The sequence below is a fragment of the Merops nubicus genome, unplaced genomic scaffold (genome assembly GCF_000691845.1).
Source record: "Merops nubicus isolate BGI_N331 unplaced genomic scaffold, ASM69184v1 scaffold16155, whole genome shotgun sequence".
NCBI lineage: Eukaryota > Metazoa > Chordata > Aves > Coraciiformes > Meropidae > Merops > Merops nubicus.
Genome location: NW_008611746.1, coordinates 4,174 through 28,259, shown reverse-complemented (window position 1 = coordinate 28,259; position 24,086 = coordinate 4,174). Strand labels below are relative to the sequence as shown.

The 24,086-nt window shown below is 43.8% G+C and overlaps 1 protein-coding gene across 1 annotated transcript; it reads right to left on the bottom strand.

Moving 5' to 3' along the window:
• Window positions 1–1,865: 1,865 nt before the first annotated feature.
• KIAA1217 (KIAA1217 ortholog) lies at window positions 1,866–22,493 on the bottom strand (the record flags this gene model as incomplete). The annotated part of the gene is made up of 10 exons (XM_008941311.1): window positions 1,866–2,360; window positions 3,118–3,240; window positions 3,700–5,388; window positions 8,839–8,958; window positions 12,347–12,493; window positions 13,113–13,267; window positions 18,880–19,060; window positions 19,779–20,280; window positions 21,970–22,117; window positions 22,363–22,493. Coding segments are annotated over 10 exons (3,691 nt in total), but the record flags the coding sequence as incomplete, so codon positions are not given.
• Window positions 22,494–24,086: the final 1,593 nt, after the last annotated feature.

Here is a 24,086-nt window from a genome sequence, read left to right as displayed (position 1 = left end):
ACCTACTATGTCCATCATTTAGCTTGAACTTACATTTTGGTTGTATACTGTAAGGGAGAAGCATGGTACCCAGCCTCCTGGTGCTCTCTGCATTTGCTCTCTCTTGTGTGGGCATGCTCAGTAATTCTGCTTGCTGACAAGACTACAGCACTGGACCAGGACCACCCACTTGTCCCGGGCCCAGCTCCCAGCCTGAAGCTCCCGAGATCTCCTCCCGCTTGGGGCCTTGGCTGCCACGCCTGCGGAGGGGAGGGCACTCTGCATGACCCTGCTGGAACCAGGCTGTGTGTCAGCTTCATGAGGTATAAGTTATGTTTGCATTCTTTAGTTACTCCCACTGCAAGGGGATGCACCATCTGAAGGCTCAGCTTGGAAATGACACCTCTAAAGAGACTTCCTGTTCTTTGACAGGAAGTCGAACTTTCACTTCTTTGACTAAAACAAATACTTGAAGGTGGAAGAGATGATACCTTGTTCAGTCAGTCAAAGGTTTGGGTGCTGCTTTTTTTTTTTTTCCGTGCTAGTTTTGTAACCTGGAGTTCCAGTGTTTAGCTTTTGTCCAGGTAAATTTGGAAAACCCCATTTTAATATTAATATTTATGTATGGCTTTAATCTGGGGAAAAATAAAGTCAATTTTTCTCCTGATGGTTTAATGCTGTCAGGCAAACAGCTTAACAGCTAATTGAGACTGTTATAAAAGTTACTACTGACAAACTACAAATATATAAGCATGCAGCCCTTTATTTTTGTAAAGATCTTTGCTTGTCATAGTTCTGTATGTTACATTATGGTGTTATACAAATATATTTATTTACAAAACCATGAGCTATGCAAGCTTCTTACTTTTTTTTTTCCCCCCTATTTGACTGATACCCATCTGTTTCAACCCTTTCCCATATATATTTTTAAGCATGCATAAAAATTAACTTTGGTGTGGTAAAACTACTCTATGTGCCCAGCCACATACAGTATTTATTTATTTATAGATATTTATAGATATGTACAAAAATTTGCCAGTATACAGAACAGTACAGAAGTGTACATTTTAAAATCCACAACGCAATACATTAACGGGTTACCAGGTCTCAGTGAAATAAAACTGAAGGAAAAAGCGTGGATTCAGCTATGAAAAAAAGGAATCGGCAACCACCTATATGCGTAAAACAATTGTTTTGTTTTTTTTTTTCTTGGCTGGCAAATTCTTAAATATAATCTGAACGGCAGTGCAATAGGTTGAGTTGCCTCATGCACACTAAGACCAGTCTTGTTCTGTTTCTTGTGCAGAGGTTTACTGTCCAGCATACTACTTTCAAATGTACATTAAAATAGTATCAAAATGTTTTGGCAAAAAGATCTCGAAAGGAACCGTGATGCTTGTTGACAAAAATAGAAATCTGTAACAAAGCTAAATAACACCAAAATAAAAGAAAAAATATTTTAGTTTCAGTTTTACAGTTGTGTATAATCACACTTTAGTATATCTCTGTTCACTTCTAGTCCCCATAATGAAAAATAGCTTTATACAAAACAACTTACTAAGTTTGTAACCATACATTTCCCCATGCTCAGTACACCGTGGTGCACACCCCGTCAAGTTCACTCACACACCTTCACACTCTCTGCTGTAAAGAGGTGCTGCCTACAGGAAGAAAATGCTCTTTTATCATTACAACAGCAACGGAGGTTTACAAAAAAGCTTCACCCTAATCTAATGTAATAATTCAGTATTGAGCACGCGATTAGTACGAAGCCTCCAGCAATACAGCAAAAGGGTGACGTCCCCTGGGTCAAACAGTGGCTGTGGGTAGCTCGGAAGCGAAGGAACGGCCTCGGTGAGGCGGCGAGCGCGCTGCCCGCCAAGCCTTTAGGAGGGCTCCTTGGCCGCCGAGGGCGTGGACTTGCCGGCATTTCCGTTCTGTGCCTTGTAGCTGGTGAAGCTAGGTGTGTGGATTGTCCTGATGCTCTTCACACCTTGGCTCAGTGAGGTGGGAGAAGTAGAGGAGGGGGGGGAGGTAGAGGAGGAAGGAGGGGGTGACCGGCCGTTTTGGGTCTGAGGCGAGAACGAGAGGTGGTGGCCTTTCCCTGGGTAAATGGGGCTCTGAAACTTGGAGGAGCCGTTAGAGACAGAGGGGATGAGGGAGGTAGAGTAAGTTATGCGACCTGTCTGAGGACCGAGAAGGTTAGAGGAAGGAATGGAGGATTTAGTAGGTGGATTAAGAGGGTTAGAGCTGTCACCGCTAGAAGCGGGTGCTGAGCCGCTTTTCCCAGAAGTGGGAGAAAAGGCTGGGATCTTAGAAGCAGGTAGGGTAGGGGAAGTAGCCTTATAGTCCCCACCAGCTTTCTTAGCACTTCCATTAGCCTGCAAATAAAGATGGCAGGAGACAGTTTGTCAGAAAGCCAGTAACATGATAAACCAACAGGACCTGGGAAAATAGCCCTACAGAGAATAAGGATTAACAGTTTGAGGCCTGAGCTAAATCTGGCAGCCATGAACTGGACCTGGTAGAAGAACCCCAAGTGCCCAATGAAGAGTGCATAGAAAGAGAGAAGGAGCCAACAAAGCTTTTGTGAGAAGGTGCAGTCTACTGGGTTACAGACCAGTCACTACATTGGCCATGCTTCTGGGTTATTCATGTGTGAACAGACACATCCGGCTGCAGAGTTAATGTGCATCTAATGCTACCTATTACACCAACAGGTTAGTGTCCAAGGCTTCCTGTAAAGAATCTCTGAACAGAAGCATTCCCAGCTCTCCTAAGGAACCACCACATTGACCAAAGGGAAAGTAAACAGGTAGTTGACATCTTAAAAATTACAGCTGAATACCACAATTTAAAAAAAACAAAACAAAACAAAACAAAACAAAAAAACCCAAACAAACCAGAAACAAAGGAAAAAAAAGAAGCAGCAGGTGTTTTATTGCAGACATGCACGCACAAGCATGGTGAAAAGATCAGTAGATACTGTCATGCCCCCAGGATCCAGGACGTCCAGTAAGACCTCACTCGAAAGTCAGGCATCCATTATTTGGTATAATCTCAGTCCGTTACTGGAGTTTTTAAATAAACAAACACCACGACATGTCCATCCAAAGAGCGGGTTTAGGGTAAAACTACCTGTCTGTATTGGCGTGGGTCCTGCAGCTTGTGCTGTTTGCCTGCTTTCTCCATGCTCCCTTGTCTAGACTTTGAAGCCATGGGGACTGGCATCCGGCTTGTCTGGGAGGCAGCACTGGAGCCCTGCGGAAACGAGCGGAGGGCAGGGAGGGGAGACAAGAAGAAGGCGTGATCAGTACCGCTGTGCTCGGAGAGGAGGCCACGCACCATGCGCCAAAAATAAAAAGCCACGGTACTACATGCAGGGAAAGTTCAGGAGCTTCACACCACGGGTATTAATTTCCAGAATCAAATGGAGAGAACTGCTCAGCTACTGATCAGCCTGGATTTCATGTCAGTGATGCTTGTCATTCCACACAGCAGATTATTTGACCCAGCTCCCCTGCATTTGCCCATCACCAATCAGCAGCAAAGATTAAAAAAACCAAACCCCCGATGGTCTATTAGCTGTTAGACACCTTGTGGGGAGCCCAAACAAGCCACCTGAAAGGAAGCAAACAAATCACAAGACCCTCTTGTTTAACGGTGATTATTGCAGATTTTAGAAAGCAGCTGGAGGTTTGATTTCTCAGACTAAGGTACCTTACGTGAAGTGGTTGGGATTGACGGAGGGGGCTCTACGCCAGCAAGGCTCTCATCCAGCACTACAAGCTCTTGGGATGGGGTCTCTGGTACTATCTGGGTAGAGAAGGGGACAGTGCTTCCCTCAGAGCTGTAAGTTTTTTCAGGGATAGATTTTGGACTCATTTCACTGATGGTGTTTTCCAGCTGCTTTATAGTCTGCTCAAGGCTGTCTAGCGTTCGGTATGTACTCTGTCGAATCTCATCAGTCCTAGACAGGGACGCTGCAGATCCCGGGGGTCCCTCGTGCTTCGCAGAAGGACTTTTGTCACTGTCCTCGGGCTGAGACCTGGTGATTTCAAATCTCTTTGCTTCCTTGTGCTGCTTCAGGGTCCCATCTTCCTCCTCTTCTTCATAGACCACAACCTGCAAGGTCTTCTTCCCAGTCTTGGTTCCTGTCCGTATCGCCTGCGTCAGAGCAGCCAGCTGCTTTTTAGGGAATTTGAACTTAAATTTTTTCTTAGAATCCTGCCTGCTCCCACACTGATCAGCAGAGTCCGAGTTTGCTTCTGTGTCTAGCCCATAGATCTGGCGGTATTTGTTAAAATTTGTCTTTGTGTTTTCCTCCTCTGCAGGAGATCTGGTTTCTGCAGAGTCGGAGGAAGACTGGAGGTTAAGTATGTGCTGCTCATTAAGACTGCGAGCTGCTGCATACTCCGTGATTGCTTTTCTGTCTTCTGCTACTGGTGGCTCTTCCTTCTGCCTCTCGGAGATTTCATGTGTTTCATTTGCTTCCTCCTCCTCTTCCTCTTCTATCTTTTCATCTGTCATCATTTTCTCCAGCTCCTCATCACATTCCTCAAAAATTGTAGAAAGCCGCTTATACGCTGACCTAATATCCATCGGTTCATCAAAAATGATGATGACGGGTTTTTTGTCCAGACACACCACTGGCTCTTCACTGTCTGTGTTTTCTGGGACACCCTTCTCCGACACCACGTCCTTCCTTGCATCGATGTTCACTGTTTGCACATCCCCACCTTTCCTGCTGACTATATCGTGAACCTCCCCGCTCGAGAGGACCTGGACAGCTGTTTTAGTAATCATGAAGGCGATGTTTTCTGTGGGTGGGTTGTCTTCACTTGGAGAGACAGACGGAGAGTCCATCTCTTCAGTGCTGTTCACGCTGTTACTTCTGGACACTTTGGATCTCAACAGGACCTGATTGTAGTTGACTGCAGAAGCTTCTTGCTCCTGCAAGGAAGGTTGAGGCCCCACAGACTCCTGCGTGTGCCTCATCAGAGGGGCAACGCTGCTGATGGGGATATGCTTGACCGTGCTCTGCAAGGCTTCACCCTGCAGTAGGCCCTGGTGAGCATCTCGTGAGAGTCTGTAGTCTGGCTTTTGTTTCCCAGTTTCAACAGCTGGAAAACGGGATCCTAAAATATCTTCAGCCCCTCTTTGTTTGTCATCCTCTGGCAAACTGACACCAGACAGGTTTGTGCTCACATTCGGAAGGTTTTTCTTAGAATAGTCTCTACTGTCTACAAACAAACCCTTGCTAAATGTAGGACTGTCATTCATTGAAAAGACAATTTTACTGTCAGCTGTGCTGGATGCATCAGAACCCAATTCTTCTTCATTTTTCCCTTCCCTCTTCTCTTTAGGATGGTCACTATCTGTGGGAGATCCTGTTGTAGCCCCATACACCTAAGGGGGAAAGTCGGATTACTTAGTTATTCAGGCCTGTTACCTTTACAGGACTTTTTTTTTTTTCCCAAAAAAAAAATGAATTATCATATTCTCAGGGGAAGTGCAGACCTCATGAACTCACCACTCTGTTTACTTCTGCAGAGGCATGTTTGAAGTTGTCATCCGATTCCTGTCTGCCTTCAGGACAAAATTCCAAGTTCTGGCAGAGCAGCGCATGATGTTACTGCTCTGTGCTATGCGTGTGACCAGCATGGGTTGCTACCCAGGGCTCCTGTTCTAACAAGGCCTCCAGAATATGCAAAAATATGCTAATAACCTTATTTCCAACACAGCTCTATCTTGACCTGTTCACTTTCCAGCTGAAAAAAAAATCCCTAGTTCATGTAAGAGAGAAGTTTAAAAGATGCACGGTATCTGTTTTAAGTTCTGCTGGGGCACATCAGAGGTAGCCTCGTATGGAAGGGCTGACATCAGGGTGCTACCTATGGTTTGCTAGCTCGCCATGGAACCAAATGTAAGAGTCTGACCAGCCTTGAAAGGAAATTTTGTACCAGTGAAAGCTGATTTTCAAATTACCACATTTTGCTGCCTCTAATGTTGCTCACACCTGAGCAGTGCTGCTCCTCCACAGTTAATATGGTAACAGTCTGAGCATTCCTAGATCCTTGCTGCAGCTTAGAAATACCCTTTCAAACTCAGGAGTGGCACCTGCAGTGCCTGCCCAAGTGCAGAATGAAACATTGAGCTCCATTCATTTACAGAAGCAACTCCAAACACCACGCACGGAGGTCATCCACTAGCTCAAAGGTAATATTTTCCCAGCAATGCAACTTTAAGAGGACTTTTTTCTTTGTTTTCAAATGAGGTTCCCTGGAGATGCTCTTTCATAATACCAGGCTTTTCTTTGGGGCTTGGTTTGTTAAGTGCTAGTGACAGCTTGGGATAAACACCAGTCATGAGGGCGAGGGAATGACCTGAAGAAACATCATGCCTACAAATGAGCAAGAGAACTCTACAGTCAAAAGATGGCTCAGCTCACCAAGAAGGAAATTAATCTGTCCTCGAATGCCTGAAGGCAATGAGCCAGAAGCATTACTGCTGACATTGCTTGAGACTAGAAGCTGATTCCTAACACACCAGAAGGACAGATTATATTTATATGAGCATCAAGACGTGCAGAAGATCAGTCAGGAGGGTTGCTCTCCCAGTTGAGATGAAGTAGTGATGGTACAGAAATCAACAGGCTGGCTAGTGCATGCACTCCCCATGCATACAGAGGTTCATAAGGTATAGTTTCTACATCTCATGTGGTATTTTCTTATATCCTGTTTGAGGATTTGACACAGAAAGACTTTACAGACAATCAAAATGCATGAGCAAGACAGTCAGCGATGGACCAGAGTCACAGTTCACCCCTACAAAGGCTTCTTAGCAGTCACAAGGCAGTGCAGCTGCTCCATGGACACCTTAACATCCCTCATACCTCTGTCACCCAAAACCAGGCAGAGCCAGCGAGGCATCAGTGGGCAGGCTGACGCTGCCTGCTGAGAGCTGTCTCAGAACAAAGCACCAGGGCTTGTGACCACCTCAGACCCAGCCTTGCTAAGTGGTAAGTGCCTCCCAGTCCTATTACACGTTGGAGCTCCCAGAATTAGGCCAAGCCATTTAATGGCACTTGTTGCCTGTGGATATGCTGAGTCAGGGACCAAGTTCCCATTTCTCTATATCTTTTTAGCCAAGTTCCACTTCTTGTTCCAAGCACCAGTGCAACATCTCATGGTGTCATTGTACAATATATCTCATTTTAAGAACTGCTGCCCTTCTACCAAAAAGATAAAACCACACCAAAATTCATTTCCTCTATGAGTTTATCATGATCATAAGGCTCTATATTTAAAGCCAATAAACACTCTGTCCTGTCAGAGGAGAAAACCAAATCTCATTAACCTTAATTTCCTGGACTCAGTTATATTCCAATAAATAGCAGTTTATGGCAATTGCTTGGCAACACCTTCCAAAGAAACATTTGTGCTACAGGATGCGCAGCGTCTTAAGTGGTGACCCAAGTTTTTGGGTAACAGTATGATCACCTCATTCTGACACCGGTCGGTCGCAGTGAGGAGGAACAGAGAGAGAGATTCAGATTTTTTTCACCGCAACAGGGGGTAACACACACTAACAGACACTCCACAACAAAGTAACTTTTCCCTTTGACTCACACTCATGAACCTGTATCCTCACCCAGCCAGCAATTTGCAGCTTTAGACCAGTGAAGCTGCTTGGGCAGCTCCAAGCAAAATCCTTACATGCAGGACCCTACCCTGGCAGCAGCACCTCCTGGGGCAGGCACGGATTTTGCTAACCCATCAGACACCATCACCTAGGCGTCACATCGTGCTGTACTGCTGCAGTGCCCCAGGCAGATGCAGCTCACGGTGGCTAGGCCAGCTTGGCTCTTCTCTGCCTTGGAGACCTGTCAACACCATCTTCTCTCTCCCTGCCTCAGTTTCCATTAAATGAAGTGCAATGTCTCCTAAAAAATCCTTGGGGAGTTATTCATGATGCTACATCAGAGAAGGTATTACTGCTATTTCTGATTTGCATACACACACAAAATGCCAGAAAAAGTTGAAATGCTGTGCTGAAGAGCTGTGTTTTCTTCCCCACCATACCTCCTCCATTGCGAACTGACTGACAAGTTGTCATGCCTGCACGACCCCATTAAACCCAGCAATGATTCAGTTCGTTATTCTTAAACTTTAAAAAGAGGTCTACAAAGGCAGGAACAATCAACTCAATTGGTAACTCCAGTCCAGACACAACTGCGAAATTCACCCCAACTTTTTATTGTAGTTCCAGAAACATGGCAACTCTTCTAAGTCCCATGACATAACAGTGAATCTTGGGCATTAACTTCCAGATTAAGGGCAAATTTGTCCATCCACCTTGACTTTGTCATCCGATAAACTGGATGGGATTTCTGAATACCTAATAACTATTTCTGGGACCAGCAAATAAAACAAGATAAAGCAAAAAGTCTCTGAGATGGCTCTTTGGGACTGAGAGGAACCACTAATTCTCCTTAAGACAAGAACAAGGCTTAGGAGAGATGCCTCACCATCCACTGCCAGAACAGCACTGGAATGATGTTCTAAGGAGTATGAGCATTATTTGGCAGAAACTGATGGCTCCTCTTTCAATTTTTCACTTCACAGAATCATAGAACTTCATGCAACCATTGTATAATTGCTGATGAGACACGTAGCGTAGATGGATATAGCATTCCACATGAGCGTTTCTGAGCCATACTGAGATAAAAGGAAGGAAACCACTGGGCAGCAGTGGGTGGGGGGTTAGAGAGAACAGGGCACAAGATATAAGATTAGTTTTGAAGGAAAGAAGGTTATGCCAAGACCAGGTGGCATGTTTACAAATGCCACTTGTTACCTTCTTTTCCTTGTGATGCATTAAAGTCCCAGGCCTTATGTCTTTAACATGTGTATCATTTCTGGACTGTTCAGCATGACTGTTTGAGTTTACATCCATAAAAGAGCACTTCTGGAAAGCCTAGGAAATAAATGCTGCAGGTTATCAGGAGACCAAGAGCTTTTACACAGAAATGTCTGGAGGTGACCAACTACAAAAAGAGCATTTGTTTTTAACATTCACAACTCAACAATATTACCTACACGCTCATGCAATAATAGAGATCTCAGACTACCAGAGTATGAGAAACAGGGCATCCTCTCCACTCTGCCAAGAGGGCACTCGAACTCATCACACTGACCTCAACGTTCCCTGCAGGGAGATAGGCTGGATTTCTGTTTTTACACAGCGGGAGATGAAGTCACACAGAGGTGCTGCAAACTATCCACACTTAAGCAGGAAGCCCATGACAAACTTTGGGCTTGTCAAAGTACCTACTGGCTGATAATCATGCAAGAGTCACATAACTCCAATTCTCCCCTGACAAACTGTTATTAAAACTTTAGACTTAAAGAGATGTATCTTTGCCACAGTCTCCATTAATATTCCAGACGGTGACAGTCCCAACACATGGGCTTGTGGACCACTGGCCTCCCACCATGTGTATCCCAGGGCATGGCCTGTATGTCTCAGACCTTTATCTTGCTATTCTCTTTCCATTTCCTTTGGGAATCTGTATCCAATTGGCTTCCAGATCTGGAGGGGCAGAACTCTCGGTGCCACCGCTATGCAGTGATGGCTGCAGGTGTGCACCACCAGACTTCTGCAGGCCTCTCCTGGCACGGTCTGCCTACAGTAAGCTGCACAGGCAGGACACCTCTGCCCGCAAGAGGAATGATGGAAGAATGCTTACAGGAGTCAAACACTGTGACATGCAAAAAAGGTTATATTCTTATACCATGTGTTAGGGAAATTGTTGAATTCCTGGAAATTCTCATGAAATCAATAGCTCTGATTACAGACTAGCATCAGGCCTGTTCTTTAAATATTGTATTACTCATACATATTGCATGTTTATGCAAGATCAGAAAAGTAACAATAATTTAAAAGTCCAGTGCAAAAATCAAGGTGTAGCGTTTCTTCTGTCTTCCCATTACATCCTATTTGTGTTTATAGACCAGGGTACCTAAGATGACATGGAACTATTAGAAAAAGTAGTCTTGCTCCTCATAATACAGGCTACAGACTCTCCCCAGCTTATCCATTGCTGAGACCAGGGACATGTTTTTGAGTTAGGCATGCCATCTACAAAGGCATCCTCAAAGTCCTTCAGACTTTAAGTGACAATGAGTTCACCACTTCCCCTGGCAATTTGTTTATTTATCACCTTTGCTCCAAAATATCTGTAACAGGGTCCACATACAGTTTGTGCTACAGCAGCTGATTATTATGATGCCTCTTTCTGCTAGGTTGAAAAGGTATTTCCCATGAAAGTACCTCCACCTTGTACTCAAGTCTCTTCTGAACCTTCATAGCCTTAACAGCCTTTTCAACCAAGGGATGTGTGAATGCTTAATCACGGTTATCTCACTGATCCTGTAGACAGAGATAAAAAGACCCCCTGTTCTCACATCTACACCTGAAGCAGACACTAACTGTGGCAACAGCACCGACCTGGGAGCCCCTGTCAACTTGTTAGTGCAACTCCTGTTTCTTTCCAAGACATGCAGTTGTGGTCTGGCTTATACTTTGTTGGTTTTCATTTGGACTTTATATTTCAATGTATATATTATGACCATTAAGTGATTGCTATCATCTCCCTGCTCTCATACTTCACTCGTTTGAATTAAGCGAATTTAAACAGTAAGGATTTAAGATGTATTTCCAGGCAGTTGATGAAAATGCATAGTGACACAGGGCCTGTAGCTGATCCCTATGGGACCTGACTATCAACAGCTGCATCAAGGGCAGTACTTTCAGAGCCAGACAGATCTCTATTGATTGATGACAGTGTTTTTTTTTGTATACTCTGTGGTGCCAGGTTTTTATCAGAATGTTGTAAGGCATTTGATCAAATGAGTTACAAAAATGTTTGTAGGTAAACAATTCAGTTTAAGCAGTCAAACCTGTCACCTGATCAAGGAATGTTGTTTGCTTTGACAGAACTCTGTTCCATTACATTGTGCTTACTAGCACAAGTGCTTACAGCTGTTCTTTAGTTCTTCACTGACTGAATACTGTACCTGATTTTCTGTTATCCTACCTGTGACTGATACCAAACTAATCAGATTATAGCTCCTGGATCAAGCAGTCTGCCCTTTCTAAAACTCAATACTCTGTCAACCTTCTAAAATATACCTGATATTTTGGTATTTGTTTAAAATGAGCATTTCTTGTCCCCAAAACTAGCATGTAAACACACATTCCATGTTGAGGTACCGTGCCTATTTCTCTTCCTCAGCTGCTCTCAGCTCCCCTTGCCAGACCTTAACCTCGTCTTCATTGTCACCAGTTGCAAGGCAGCCGTGTTGCTTTCCTACACACAAGAGAAGATGTGACAGTTTTCACTGTCCCCAGCTCTCTCCTGTTGCACTAGCCATTAGCACACAAACAGGGGCTAAGGGTAAAGCAGCAGTCTGAAGCACTCGTGGGTGAGAGCTGAGCAAAAGGGCAGGATGCCCCTGTCACACATAACTGTCACTGCTCAGCAGCCACATTTCCTGTGCTGCAAATGCTGCCTGTGTGTCCTGAAACCCACCTTTTGGCAGGTGGACAGCAGAGATCACCTCATGCCATGACAGTGTTCTGAAACACCCCAGCATCAGAAGTAAAAGCCAGCTAAGCTGACCCACATCTTTCCTTGTGTAGGCATGGAATTGGACAGAGGGAGTCTCTGGGAAGATGGAGCTCACTGATGGTAGCTGCATAGCTGGCTTCTACTACAACATCTCCATCACTAAACGAAACTGGCCTGTGTGCTTTCAGGGGAAGGACCATCAAGAGAGCACTACTTCTATGCCCCTGGCAAAGTAACGTACCTGGTACACAACAGGGAAACAGGAAATGTTTCAGTGTTCAGACACTCCAGGAAACACTGGACCATAGCACAGAAGAGCTATTAAGAGACCTTACATAATATGAGAGACCTTAGCACAGCCAGCCTTGAGCAGACCCCCTATTCTCTGTTCATTCATGTGAACATGAATGACAGGCTCCCAGCACCTTGCCATTGAGAAATGCTAGGCCAGGGCAAGCCACATCAAACACACACCAGTAATCTGCTTGTTTCATGTAAATGTCCAAGATTCTCCAGCAGCAACCACTGAATTCTTGACCACTCATTCAGCTCCAGATCTCCTGGACAAAATTTGAGTGGTGCTTAAAATATGGGTATAGCCCAGTGCAATAAAGGGGGACCTGGTGAGACTGGCAGACCTACTTGCCTTCATATTCTGAGACAGAAATTGTGCTGAGGCCCTAGAAGTGATATCAGGTACAGGTATCTCCATGTGCAACCCAAAAGGCATACCTGTAATTCTGCCATTATTTTATCCCCTTCCTCTTCCTCTTCATCTTTTGCAGCTGATGCTACAGCATGCCCTGTGATCTGAGACAATGCCTGATCCTCTTTAGGGGCTTTGGGTTGTGCTATTTGCCCAGCATCTTCACTGCATTCCTACAAAGGGATGAGAAAGCACAGATAATATAGTTGAGCCCTTCTGATAAAAAGCAAATACAGAAAACTCAACACTACTGCAATTCCCCTGTTGCAAGGTCTCCTTCATTTTTAAGGAGTCTGTGACTGCACCGGTTCCAAAGCAACCAATACTGCTGATGTGACAGCACATTCACATATTAAGAAGCTTCCTAACTTGGACTTCCCTTGACTTCCTCCAGAGGACAGAGCAGATGAGGAACGGAAGCCCACAAAAACTAATTTGCAACATTTCTGTAAGAGTGCTCTCAACTTTGAGCTGATCTCCCCCATCTGTGTAAGGCATGCTTTTTTATTTTTTTTCTTTAATCTTCTTACCACTCTAAATGAAAGCAGCCTGAGACTTGCCTTCTACCTAGGAGATAAGAGCAACAAGACTCCTGTAAATGGAACTGATCAGGCCTTACTTGTTCATTTGGCCTAAGAGCAGTGTTTCCTGGTAAGCACTTTCAGTAGCTCTCCAGGCCGTAGCTCTGTCTCAACTTATTTGTGGTTTACAGGCACAGCCCAAGCCTGGGGATGTTTCTCTGTGCCAGCCACTCATCAACAGTCTGATTGACTAGAGTCTGAATCGTCAAACCTTGACAGCAGCAACCTCTTTTCTGGCTGCATAGATGACATCTCCTGATCTTGTTGTAGTTAGTCCTGATCCTGGCAGGTAACTGCGCCGTGGAGGTGGAGGAGGTGGAGACTTGGTCAGCTTGTCATTATCCTGTTCTCCATCAGGAACTTCTTCTGCAAGTAAACAGAGAAGCACAAGTGGGCATAGGTGAAGGAGGGGGGGAAGGTATTTGCACCCTTGCTCAACTGGAAAGGAAAAAAATGTCTTAAGAGGTCCTGCTGCTGAACAAATATGAATAGAAACACATTTGGGATTAAAGTGGAACCACCTCAAATGAAAGCACACAGTGCTGCATTGGCTCAGAGAAACTGGGTCACTTCATACAGAAATTTTCAGCAGAACTCCTGTCCCCCATGCTACTGTGGCTGGGTTTCAGCCCTTGGCGTACAAGTGTGAGAGCAAAGCACACATCTGTAAATCGATCCCTTGTACAGAAGCATGTAGGTGCAGGTTCAGTCCTCTGAAAGCATGGCTACTGATGTGGATGCTAGCAAGACACCAGACCTGGAGGCTTCAGCCTAGGACACACTTCTGCTCTGCTTGGAAGGTGCTGCTGGCAAGGCTCTAGGAATAGAGCTGAAGAGTTTTGTCAGTCTTATATTTGGACAAAATTAGTCCTCTGGCCCCTGAGCAGGGCAGAGGAGCACCAAGGGCAGCTGCATTTTTGCCTCTTCTAAGACAGCATTTATTTTCAGTTTACTTACTACCACATGTTCCAGGAATCCAAAGTTTTGCCCTTGAATTATCATATAAAAGCCCTATATATATGTTGCTAATCCACAAAGATTCAAATACCAAATACAACACCTGAGCAGAGCCAGCCCCTGCTTTCCAAGAGAAGACCAGTTTCTCAAACTGGCATTCCCCAGCACAATGCTTCCCCACCCAAGTGCCAATTCTTCTTCCCCTCTGTCACTGCACAGCACTTTTTCCAGAAGCAGCATTACCCTGCTTGTGACTTGTCCCTGCGTGTTTCTGGTCACAGGCTAAGCATTGTACAGGGCAACAGCCTCCACTTTCACACTGCTGTTTACAATATTTGTTTTCCTGAGCGAGAGACTGACCTTTCTGCAGCTACTCAGTGTTACATAAACAGCGGGAATAAATATAACCCAGAAAGATAAAACCTCCTGCTTTTGGGATTACCCAGCTGTTTAGGGATAAGTGTTCCCTCTAGGCAAGTTATTGCATAACTGCCCACTCCTCGGGCTATGTCAGGCTCCTCTGACCTGCTGGCTGGCCCCTGGGGCTGGACTGAGCCCTTGTCTGACCTGCCCTCCTCTTTGCTCCCTTCTCAGCTCAAATGTTCTTAGAAGCTGTGTAAGCTTAAAAAAATGCTCAGTTGCATTCTCTCTCTCCCTGGTTATCTGGCACTTGCAGGATTGCAAGAAGAATAAATTTTCAGGTGTACTTTACGTTAGACAACTTCTTTGGTCAATACACGCCACACATTTTTTAGTGACATCTGACTTCTACCAGGCCAAGGTATGATCAGATGCTATAAAATCAGAGTAATTCTCTAGGATGTTTTTTAGCAGACTACGATGTAGAGCCTGTGAAAATCTCTACTCCTTTTAATGGGCTCAACCCATGAGCCTCAAACTCGTAGCAGTTCTGACTACAAGAACACCAAAGATTTTCTCACACTTAAGAAAAGAAAGGCTGGATGAGAGACATGGAGAGCACAAAGAGAGCACAAAGAGAATGATTCCTACCATCTCTTTCACATCTGTGAGACATTCAGCCACGTCCATCTTCAAAATCAGAAATAGAAAAGGCAAAACATGGGCAAGAGAAATTATCAGTGGAGGTGGCAGGTGCACAGGCTTTTGAAGGCTAAGCCCCCTCACATCCCTTTGCTGGAGAGGCTGTGATGCTGTTTGCTCACAGTCAATGTAATGATACTGGGCAAGACAGAAAACTTCAAATCTGGATTTCCATTTCCTTACTAAACAATACTATTTCCCCAATTTGCATGGGAAGGAAAAAAAAAAAACCTTCAGAGGAAAAAAACTGAGGAAAGTATCTTATTCTAACACTTCACACCCCCTGCCCCGCAACTCCCTGCCATGGCTGAGTTCTTCTAGCATATATAAAGAGAGAGAAGTTAATGGACAAGTAGAACTCACTAAGTCTGATGCTACTCATGAACAAAAAAGTTAATTTATGGAACTTTCTTTGGTGCCAAAGGGCTCCCCGCTTCTGTGAACAAAATGGGAATCGTTCATTGCCAGCTGTTTCACTGAACTGAAGCATTCTTCAACAGGCACAGACTGGAATGAATTTCTCCCAACACACAAATTTCTACTTGCACCAAAAAAATCCAGCATGTCTTAAAAAGATCTCAACACAATAATGCCTGCCCTGAGGCAACCCTTTAAGTCAGATAAGCAAACTGTTTTTGATGGAAGCTACTGATCACTCAGCACTGGCTAAAGTCAGGGCACTCTCATATATGAAGGCACAAAGAGAGATGAAGGAGCCCAATTTCTAATGTACTTGCTAGAGACATTCCCCATATTTTTCACTGAACAATCTCGGTAGCAAAGATGAGTTAGAGTCAAGACATGAAAGAAGTATTTACAGAGACATCTGCAAAATTGTGTAAAGTGTGTAATTTTACTTTGTCTTGTGCTTTGCACAGCAGGAAAAAAGAGTTTCTTACTTGGGCTCTGTGTGGAGAATGGCTGAGACAACATACTCTGCCAATGTTGTCTATCTCTGAGTTCTGCAGCAAAGCCAACAGAGAACTCTGCTAAATTTATGGCTGAAATGTCTTACGCCCTATACTAGTATGTAGGTAGCCTCTCTTTCCTCATGTTGCTCAGATTTCTAGTCTACAGCAGATACCAAAATTTTCATCTTGAATCATAGAAGAGTTGGGTGTCACATCAGATATTTAATCAGCTATTAAGGAAAAGTTTTGCTCTACAGGATTAATTATGCACAACAGAAGGCAAATGTCTCAATCTCATCAAATTTCTCCTTAAATCTGCTGGCTACACACTGTGCCAATTGTATTCTAGCAGTGGATTAGTTAACTGTAAGAGTTACAATACTTCTCTGTTACTGGGCTCTGCACTTTTTAAGATGTCACAGTTCACTGCACCCATATGGTATTTATTTTCACTGACTTTTTCTTTTTATGCCACACATTATACAAGATAATTGTGTTGACAGCTGGTAACCTTACTGAATGATGCTAGAATTCCAAAATTATTTTATGTGGTTCAACAGAATTTATTTTAAACATGTATGTTGTGAAACATCCAAGAAGCCACAACTTGTCAGTGTTAAAGGTGCGCCCAGAACAAAATGCTGGATCTGAAGACACTCCTCCCATATTCTACATGAATTTGTCTACACAAGCCCCAGGGCATTGTTCAGCAGTTTAAATCTTGGCACGCCAACCTCTTTAGTTCAGCATGCAGCTCTGGGCTCCACAGCTCCAGAAGGACACAACGGAGTTAGAGAAAGGCAACTGAAACTAGCCTGGGGAGGGAGCAGCTGGCCTAGGCGGAGGGATCAGAAAGGCTGCAAGTCTGCAGTTTGGAGCCTGTGGGGCTGGCTGAGACTTCCAGGATATGATCAAGGTTTATTCACTGCCTTCATGATTTTATAAAGGGAATGCAGAGCTGTTGCTGGCCAAATTGCAGAATATTAGAACTATGGGGAACTTGGTGAAACTAGTAGGGATCAGTTTAAAATAGATGAAAGAAAGCTCCTTCACAAAATGGGGAGCCTGCTGCCACAGCAGTGGAGATGCAAATAGTATAAGCAGGTATAGAGGAATTACTGGATAAAAGGCCCACATAGATATGAAAAGGAGAAGGCTGGGATATTCCTTCTAATATCAACTGGGGGTGCTGGGAAAGTACTAGCAGGCTGCAGAAAGTGACCAGGTTCTGTGGTGCCCTCAAACAGCATCTCACATTGCCTGTCAGAGACAGGCTGCTGAACTGGATGGACTATTGCTTAAGCACCCTGGGTAAAAATTTTGCAGCTGACTCACGTTGCGCTGATGAGGTAAATCCAAGGTTTGGCTGAGGTATCTTCTTTGCTCCTTGAACCCTGAAGAAATTCAGGCATAGACTTATATGTTAAATTGTGAAAGGAATAGAACTGAAAGGACATCCCACCATCCTGCTACCACAAAGTAGCTCTACCTATATAATTCTTGTCAGTCGATGCTAGTCTAAGCCATTCTCTCCAGTGATGGGGATCTTAAATCCTCCTCATTTCATCATACAGACTACTCCACTGCTTCACCTTCCTTATCATTATGAGATTTTTTTTCCTAATATCTAACTTGGATCTTCCTGGTTGCAATTGCCAGCTTCTACTGCTGTTCTACCCACATAAAGCAAGTTGGTCTTTTCTTTTTTTAAGCAGATTTTTTTATTCAGAGATTGTTTTGTCCTTCTTCAGCCTAAACAAAACCAATTCTGTCTTTCTGTTCCCCAGAGATCATGGATTTTTTAGAGCTCTGGTCATTATCATCACTGTCTGCCCGACTTCCTCCTATTTGTTCAGTCTTCCTTGAAGTCCAAAATGTTGAGTTTGGGAATTTCTGTGTAGGAGCCTGTCACTGCTGAGCAGATTCTTGTGTCTTGTAGATTGTCCTTTTCACCTCATTATGATAGTTACCTTTTTTTTTTTTTTTTTTTGCTACAGGGTCACAGTCTGACTCATGTTCAACTTGAAACTCATTATCTATGTCATAGCTGTGAAGAGCCAGACTGCTTACTGTGAAAGTCATTCTCATTCATTCCTACATATCTAGCCACTTCCCCAAGACAACTCTGTTATCTAGCATCACAGGTAATTTTCAGGCCTCTGAAGGACTCATCCAAAACACTGGTTGTAGTTATAGTTTAAGATTATGAGGTTAGCAAAGATCATTAAGATCAAATAGTCTGACTTTCCACTTAACACAGGTTCAAGGATTTGTTTAAGGAGGTCTTGTGTCATGCACAGTGCTTGTGTCTGAGCACCCCATCAGAAAGAAACATGGTATTGCTTAAAGATCTGAAGTGAGAGACAATCCCATATGTTCATAATTAAACTTCAGTGATTAGCTAGTCTGAATGTTAAAATTTGACACCTAATTTTTAATGTGTTTTTTTTTCCTAGCTTCAGCTTCCAATTGCTGGAACTTGTTGGAACATGATCTGCAAAGTTAACAGGCCTCTTTACTCTCAGAAACCTCAGGCATGTCTTGATCTTATTTTGATAACAAGTATGTCTACAAAAAGAGCTTTTAACGTTTCCGATGGTAAGATCATTTGTGCTCAAACTTTCCAGAGCTAAACTATGAAGGGCAAAAGTTAATTACATATTAAGCTATTACTAATGCTAAACTATTGAGTGCAAAACTGAACACAGTATCCTAGATATAGTGTAGTACACAGATACTCTCATCTCTGTCAAAAGCAAGGTGTACTCTTACTCTTCTCTTCATGAAGTCTTTATCTCCAGAGGAAACAAACTCATTCTTCCAGTTGCAATACAGGGAAATTTGTGTTCATCTGGTTACCCACAACAGCATGTGCAAAATTACTGCATCCTATCCACAGGACCTGCAATATTCCTCAAGAACACACTCACAGGTGTCATCAAGAACACAGAAAACTGTAAACTGAAACCCTCCTAGAAAACAGGAAAAAATAACCTATCTTTTACAGATATGCAATTTTTTAGCATCATTTACTCCAGCAAATCTTACCTGAGACTTCTAGCTTGTCCACTGCATCCCCTTTAGGCAGGGCTGCTGGCTGAGGAGGCATCTCCAGGTTAGGAATTGACTTCATTATATTGGCCTGGGCCTCTTCCAAGAGCTTTTCAAATTCCTTTCCATTATAGTGATCAAGGTTTTGTCTTTTCTCTTCCCATTTCTTTTCAGCTTTCTAGAGAAAACCAGTAAAGTATCTATTATTTATTTCACTGGTTTTTGCTGTGATCACTTACTTGAAAAAAAAAAAAATCTATGTTTAAATATTACAGGTCAATAGGGATAGGTTCTTTCAGTTCTAGTCAGCAACTAGAGGAAATTTATTAGCATTAATTAAACACTGGTCCTGACTTCCATTGTGCTAGATATGGCACAAACACACAATAGACTGACAGTGGCCACTGCTCACTAAAGGAACTGAGGCAAAATTTAAATCTGGATCACTCCCTGCTATATCGCACTAGTGATTGAAGCATATATCTGTAATAAGACATGAGAGTTCACCTGGGGTTTTTCCCATACGTCCGTGTGAAACCACCGTAACTTCACACTCTTCCACTTTTACCTCTCCATAATGAGGGATATGGAGACTTAAAGAGTGAATGAAATCCACTGATGCAAGTGTTGCCAGAGAATCATATGTTATTGTCAAAAAATAAGGTATTTTTAAAAAGAATTTTAAATTATTTTAATAATAAAAGTTATTTGAAAAAATAGTGACTCATTTTGGTTATATGTTATTGTCCCGTGTCTTCAGAAATGCACGGTGTAGTTAGGGGTTAAGCACAGAAACCCCTAGATTGCACTTGGAAAATCCCACCTGCAGGCCCAAGAGTGAGACTGGGAGCTTGGGCTCAAAGAGAGGACAACTGGTTGAGTGGAATACACCGTACCTCAATTGATACAGCTCGGTTTCTGGTACTTGCACTGTGAATTTCCTCAATGAAAAGACTTTGCATGGTGGTGCCATTGACAGAGACCTGTGGTGCTGGCGTGGCCTGTGTGAGCTGGGATCCTGTTGCGGGCTCTTGCAGGGGGGCTACTGGGGTAGCTGAGAGGTGGCCACCCACGGGCACCCCTTCGCTGTGGCTGGCTGCTGTGGGTGAGCCCTGGGCATGGTTGACCAGGGCTGAGGAGTGCTGAGACTGATGGATGACAACAGGCGAGCTCTGCACATGATGGACTGTCATTGTTGAGAAGGGGACGACTTCTGACTTGACTGACGACACCTGGGACTCTGATGCGACTGCTGTGAGGTTTTGCTGTGCATGTCCCTGGGCATGCTTGAGCTCCTCCTGGCTTTTCAGCGTGTCAGCTGCAGTGGCCTTTTCTGTAGCAGAGAATTGCACGGCTTGGGATGGATCCACACCCCTCAGCAGTCCGTCTGTAACATGTCTGCCCGGCCAAATTGAAGACAACAGTGTGACACATGGTTAGCATACAGGCGAGTCATGAGCAATACTTAACAATAAACTTTTGCAAGGGAAAATCACATTATCAAAACCATCAAAATGATGTTTTTTTTTCTTTCTGATGCTCTCAGTGTTGTGGTTTTATAGTATTCTCTCAGAGTCACAGACTCAAGAGTTTTAAAGAGGCCACTCTAATTAGGACGGTTTTGCCTTTTAAAATGTTTACAAACCTTTACGGATGCCCTGGCACTTTTTGATCAAACCAGGAGTTACAGTGGGTTGATTTTAAAGAAAGAATGGAAATCAGTTGACTTAGATTTTATACACTGCATCTAGCTAAGCAAGACGTTCCCGAACTACTTAGCACAGAAAACAGTAGTTACATAGAGTATGAGGTAGCAGTTTGGCAAGCTGCCAAAGCAAAGACTTCAAACAATACTTTAGGCAGGCTGTGTCTGTCAGGACTTTGGGGTAGGAAAAGCTGAGGATAAGAGTCAACTATTTCTGGCAGCACGCTGTGAAATGACTGAGCTTCAGAGTGCGGCCAGCAATCAAGTGTCATCAGTTTTTCCATTACTGAAACAGACTCGATGTATTTTATGCATAATTTTGATGCAAAAAATTACTTCTGTTAAAACTTTGGCATGCATAAATTATTGGTTTTTTTCTCCTAAATAGGGCAAGACAGGAAATAACTGTAGTCATTTTTTAAGAAAAGGAAACAAATATGAAATGATACAGATGCTTACCTACATGGAAAAATAGGTGAGGGGTCTTAGAAGACCTGTTATATAAACCATTTTATCCAGATGCCAATACTGGCAAATCCATTTTACATATGCTCCAGGATATATGGAAACAATGACAAAACTACATTCCTAAGAATAATGGCAGCAACAACAGGCTTATGACTTATATTTTCTTGTAAATGAAACAAAATTGAGATCACCACCAGTGACAGTTTGGCCTGATTCACTGATTCTCAGTAGGAATTAAATCCAACGCCTACTGCCTCTCATAAAACAGCAATCATTTGCTGATAATATTCTGACAAACACAGCCAAATACTGGCACTTAGTGGACACTAATTATATCTAATATTTCAACTCTAACAGATCGTCCTTGAAAAGAATAGAATAAAGAATTTGCATGAATTCACAAGCATACTGAAAAATATTTCTTTCTCTTTTTCAGAAACTTTAGGATACCTTTAGCCACTTAGAATATTTTCCTGGTTTATGTCTTACTGGTTTTGGGGATCTTTCGGGATCTTTGGGCGTCTTTGGGAATGCATGTTTCAGTATCAGAGAATATTTATAATAGCTTACATTGGTGTAAATGGCTACAGTTCATTAGCTCAGATATGGGATTGATGCCACTCTGTAAGATTTCTCATTCAGATGCCTCCCAAATCTGGAATTGTTGAGTTCAGAAGATGCTAGTTTCAGCCGTAAGATCTTGATGACTGGGGCTGTTGTTAGGAACAGAACCACTGCACAGACAGAGTCCAGGAAAGGCTAATTTGATTTCCCTTGAGAAGGCTCTAGGAAGACTCTATAAAATACCACATTTCTCAAAATTGCCTGGGGAGAGGGGGAAAACCCAAGCCCAAAAGCTGTTCCAACCCTGCTTGAGGGAATTCTTTAGTTTTGAGGAAAAAAGCAGAAATCACCTCCTGAGCAGGGTGAGGACGTCGGTCATGCTGCGCACACGTTTCAGCAAGCTGTCCAGCTTGTGTGGCTCCTCCTTCAGGAACCTCACAGCCTCCACCTCAATCCGCAGGATCGCCCGCATCTTGTTCTGCAAAGTTGGGAACTCTCCTGCAACAACAACAACTGGGAAGCTCAAGAAGAAATTATAAAAGCCCTGGGGAGAAATGGATGATGGGGTGAATGTTGAATAGTTGAGTTTCTTCCTCTCTCTAGGGACCATGTGACAAACTCCTTAATCCCAACTTTAGATCTTTTGGGAAGTGAAAGTTAATGCCCTCAGATCAAAAGCAAAACTGTTCTCAGCTGTTAAAACTGAGAGAAAAAGAAATTAACCGAAAGTAAAAAGAAAATACCTTTCAGGGTGGCAACAGCTTCTCCCACTTGACGCAAAAGAAAGGCTCCATCTTCAACATCTTTCAGTGTAACTGTCTTGCTGGAAGCAGCGGAGTCCCTCTTCAGGTCTTCAACAAATGCCTCCAGCTCACTGCCAAAACAAAAAATGTGGACATAAAATGTATGCAAGACTTTCACATTATCATAGAATCATAGAATCATAGGGGTTGGAAGGGACCTCGGAAGATCATCTAGTCCAACCCCCCTGCCAGAGCAGGACCACCTAGAGTACATCACACAGGAAGGCGTCCAGGCGGGTTTTGAATGACTCCAGTGAAGGAGACTCCACAACCTCTCTGGGCAGCCTGTTCCAGTGCTCCGTCACCCTCGCAGTAAAAAAAATTTTCCTGATATTCACCTTGAACCTCCTATGCTCCAATCTGCACCCATTACCCCTTGTCCTATCACAGGTCATCACTGAAAAAAGCTTAATCCCATCTTCCTGACACTCACCCCTTACATATTTGTAAACATTGATGAGATCACCCCTCAGTCTCCTTTTCTCCAGGCTAAAGAGACCCAGCTCCCTCAGCCTTTCCTCATAAGGGAGATGCTCCACTCCCCTAATCATCTTTGTAGCCCTACGCTGGACTCTCTCCAGCAGCTCCCTGTCCTTCTTGAACTGAGGGGCCCAGAACTGGACACAATATTCCAGATGCGGCCTCACCAATGCAGAATAGAGGGGGAGGAGAACCTCTCTTGACCGACTAACCACACCCTTTCTAATGCACCCCAGGATGCCATTGGCCTTCTTGGCTACTAGGGCACACTGCTGGCTCATGGTCATCCTGCTGTCTACCAGGACCCCCAGGTCCCTTTCCCCTACACTACTCTCCAGCAGGTCAGCCCCCAACCTGTACTGGTGCATGCTGTTTCTCTTCCCCAAGTGCAATGAATGCACTAAAGTAAACCAGAAACCTCAGCTGAGGCATCTTAAAATTTGGCAACACAGGCTAAGAAGCCAGCAAGGTACCATGAGGGGAGGTGAGGATGCTGGGCTCTCACACTCACAGCATAGGAACAGGCTTGTAACTAGCTCAAGTAATTTGTGTGACAGGCTGCAGATGTGCAGAGCAAGTGGAACCCAGAGCAGCTGTCCTACAAAGAGCTGGTGGGGTGGTGAAGTACATCTAACAGCCAGCCCTTTGGAGATGCAAATCCTGGAGTGTACAGACACACTGTACTACTGCACCCAGTGCTGCTTTGCACCATGCATTTGCTCATCGCTGATGACATACAAAGGAATGCCCAACAGTGAAGTAACAACCCAAAAGCTGCCACTAATGGCCCCTTGATGCAACCTTGATTATCTGACAGGTCCTGTTAAACAGGATACAGGGTCCTGTTTCCATGAATAGCCAGACTGAAACAGCAAGTGTGGACCGTGTGCAGCTCTCACTCAGCATTTGGATTCAAGAATTAATCACTTCAGATATTTCTTTCCTGCCAGTACTGTCCCATGCTTCCTCTGGCTTCATCTGATGCTTCCTCATCACCTTTCCCAATATTTTTTTGTAGTGCTTCCATATTTGACATAAATTTTCATAGTCCTTCAGACACAATATTTTTTTTGGGGGGAGAGGAGGAAATTTTTTTTTTCCTGTTTAAGGTTGAGATTACATTGCTTTAGCTGCTGTTTCCATGCAGAAGCTTAAAAATTTCTCAAAACCCCCTGAAATGTATT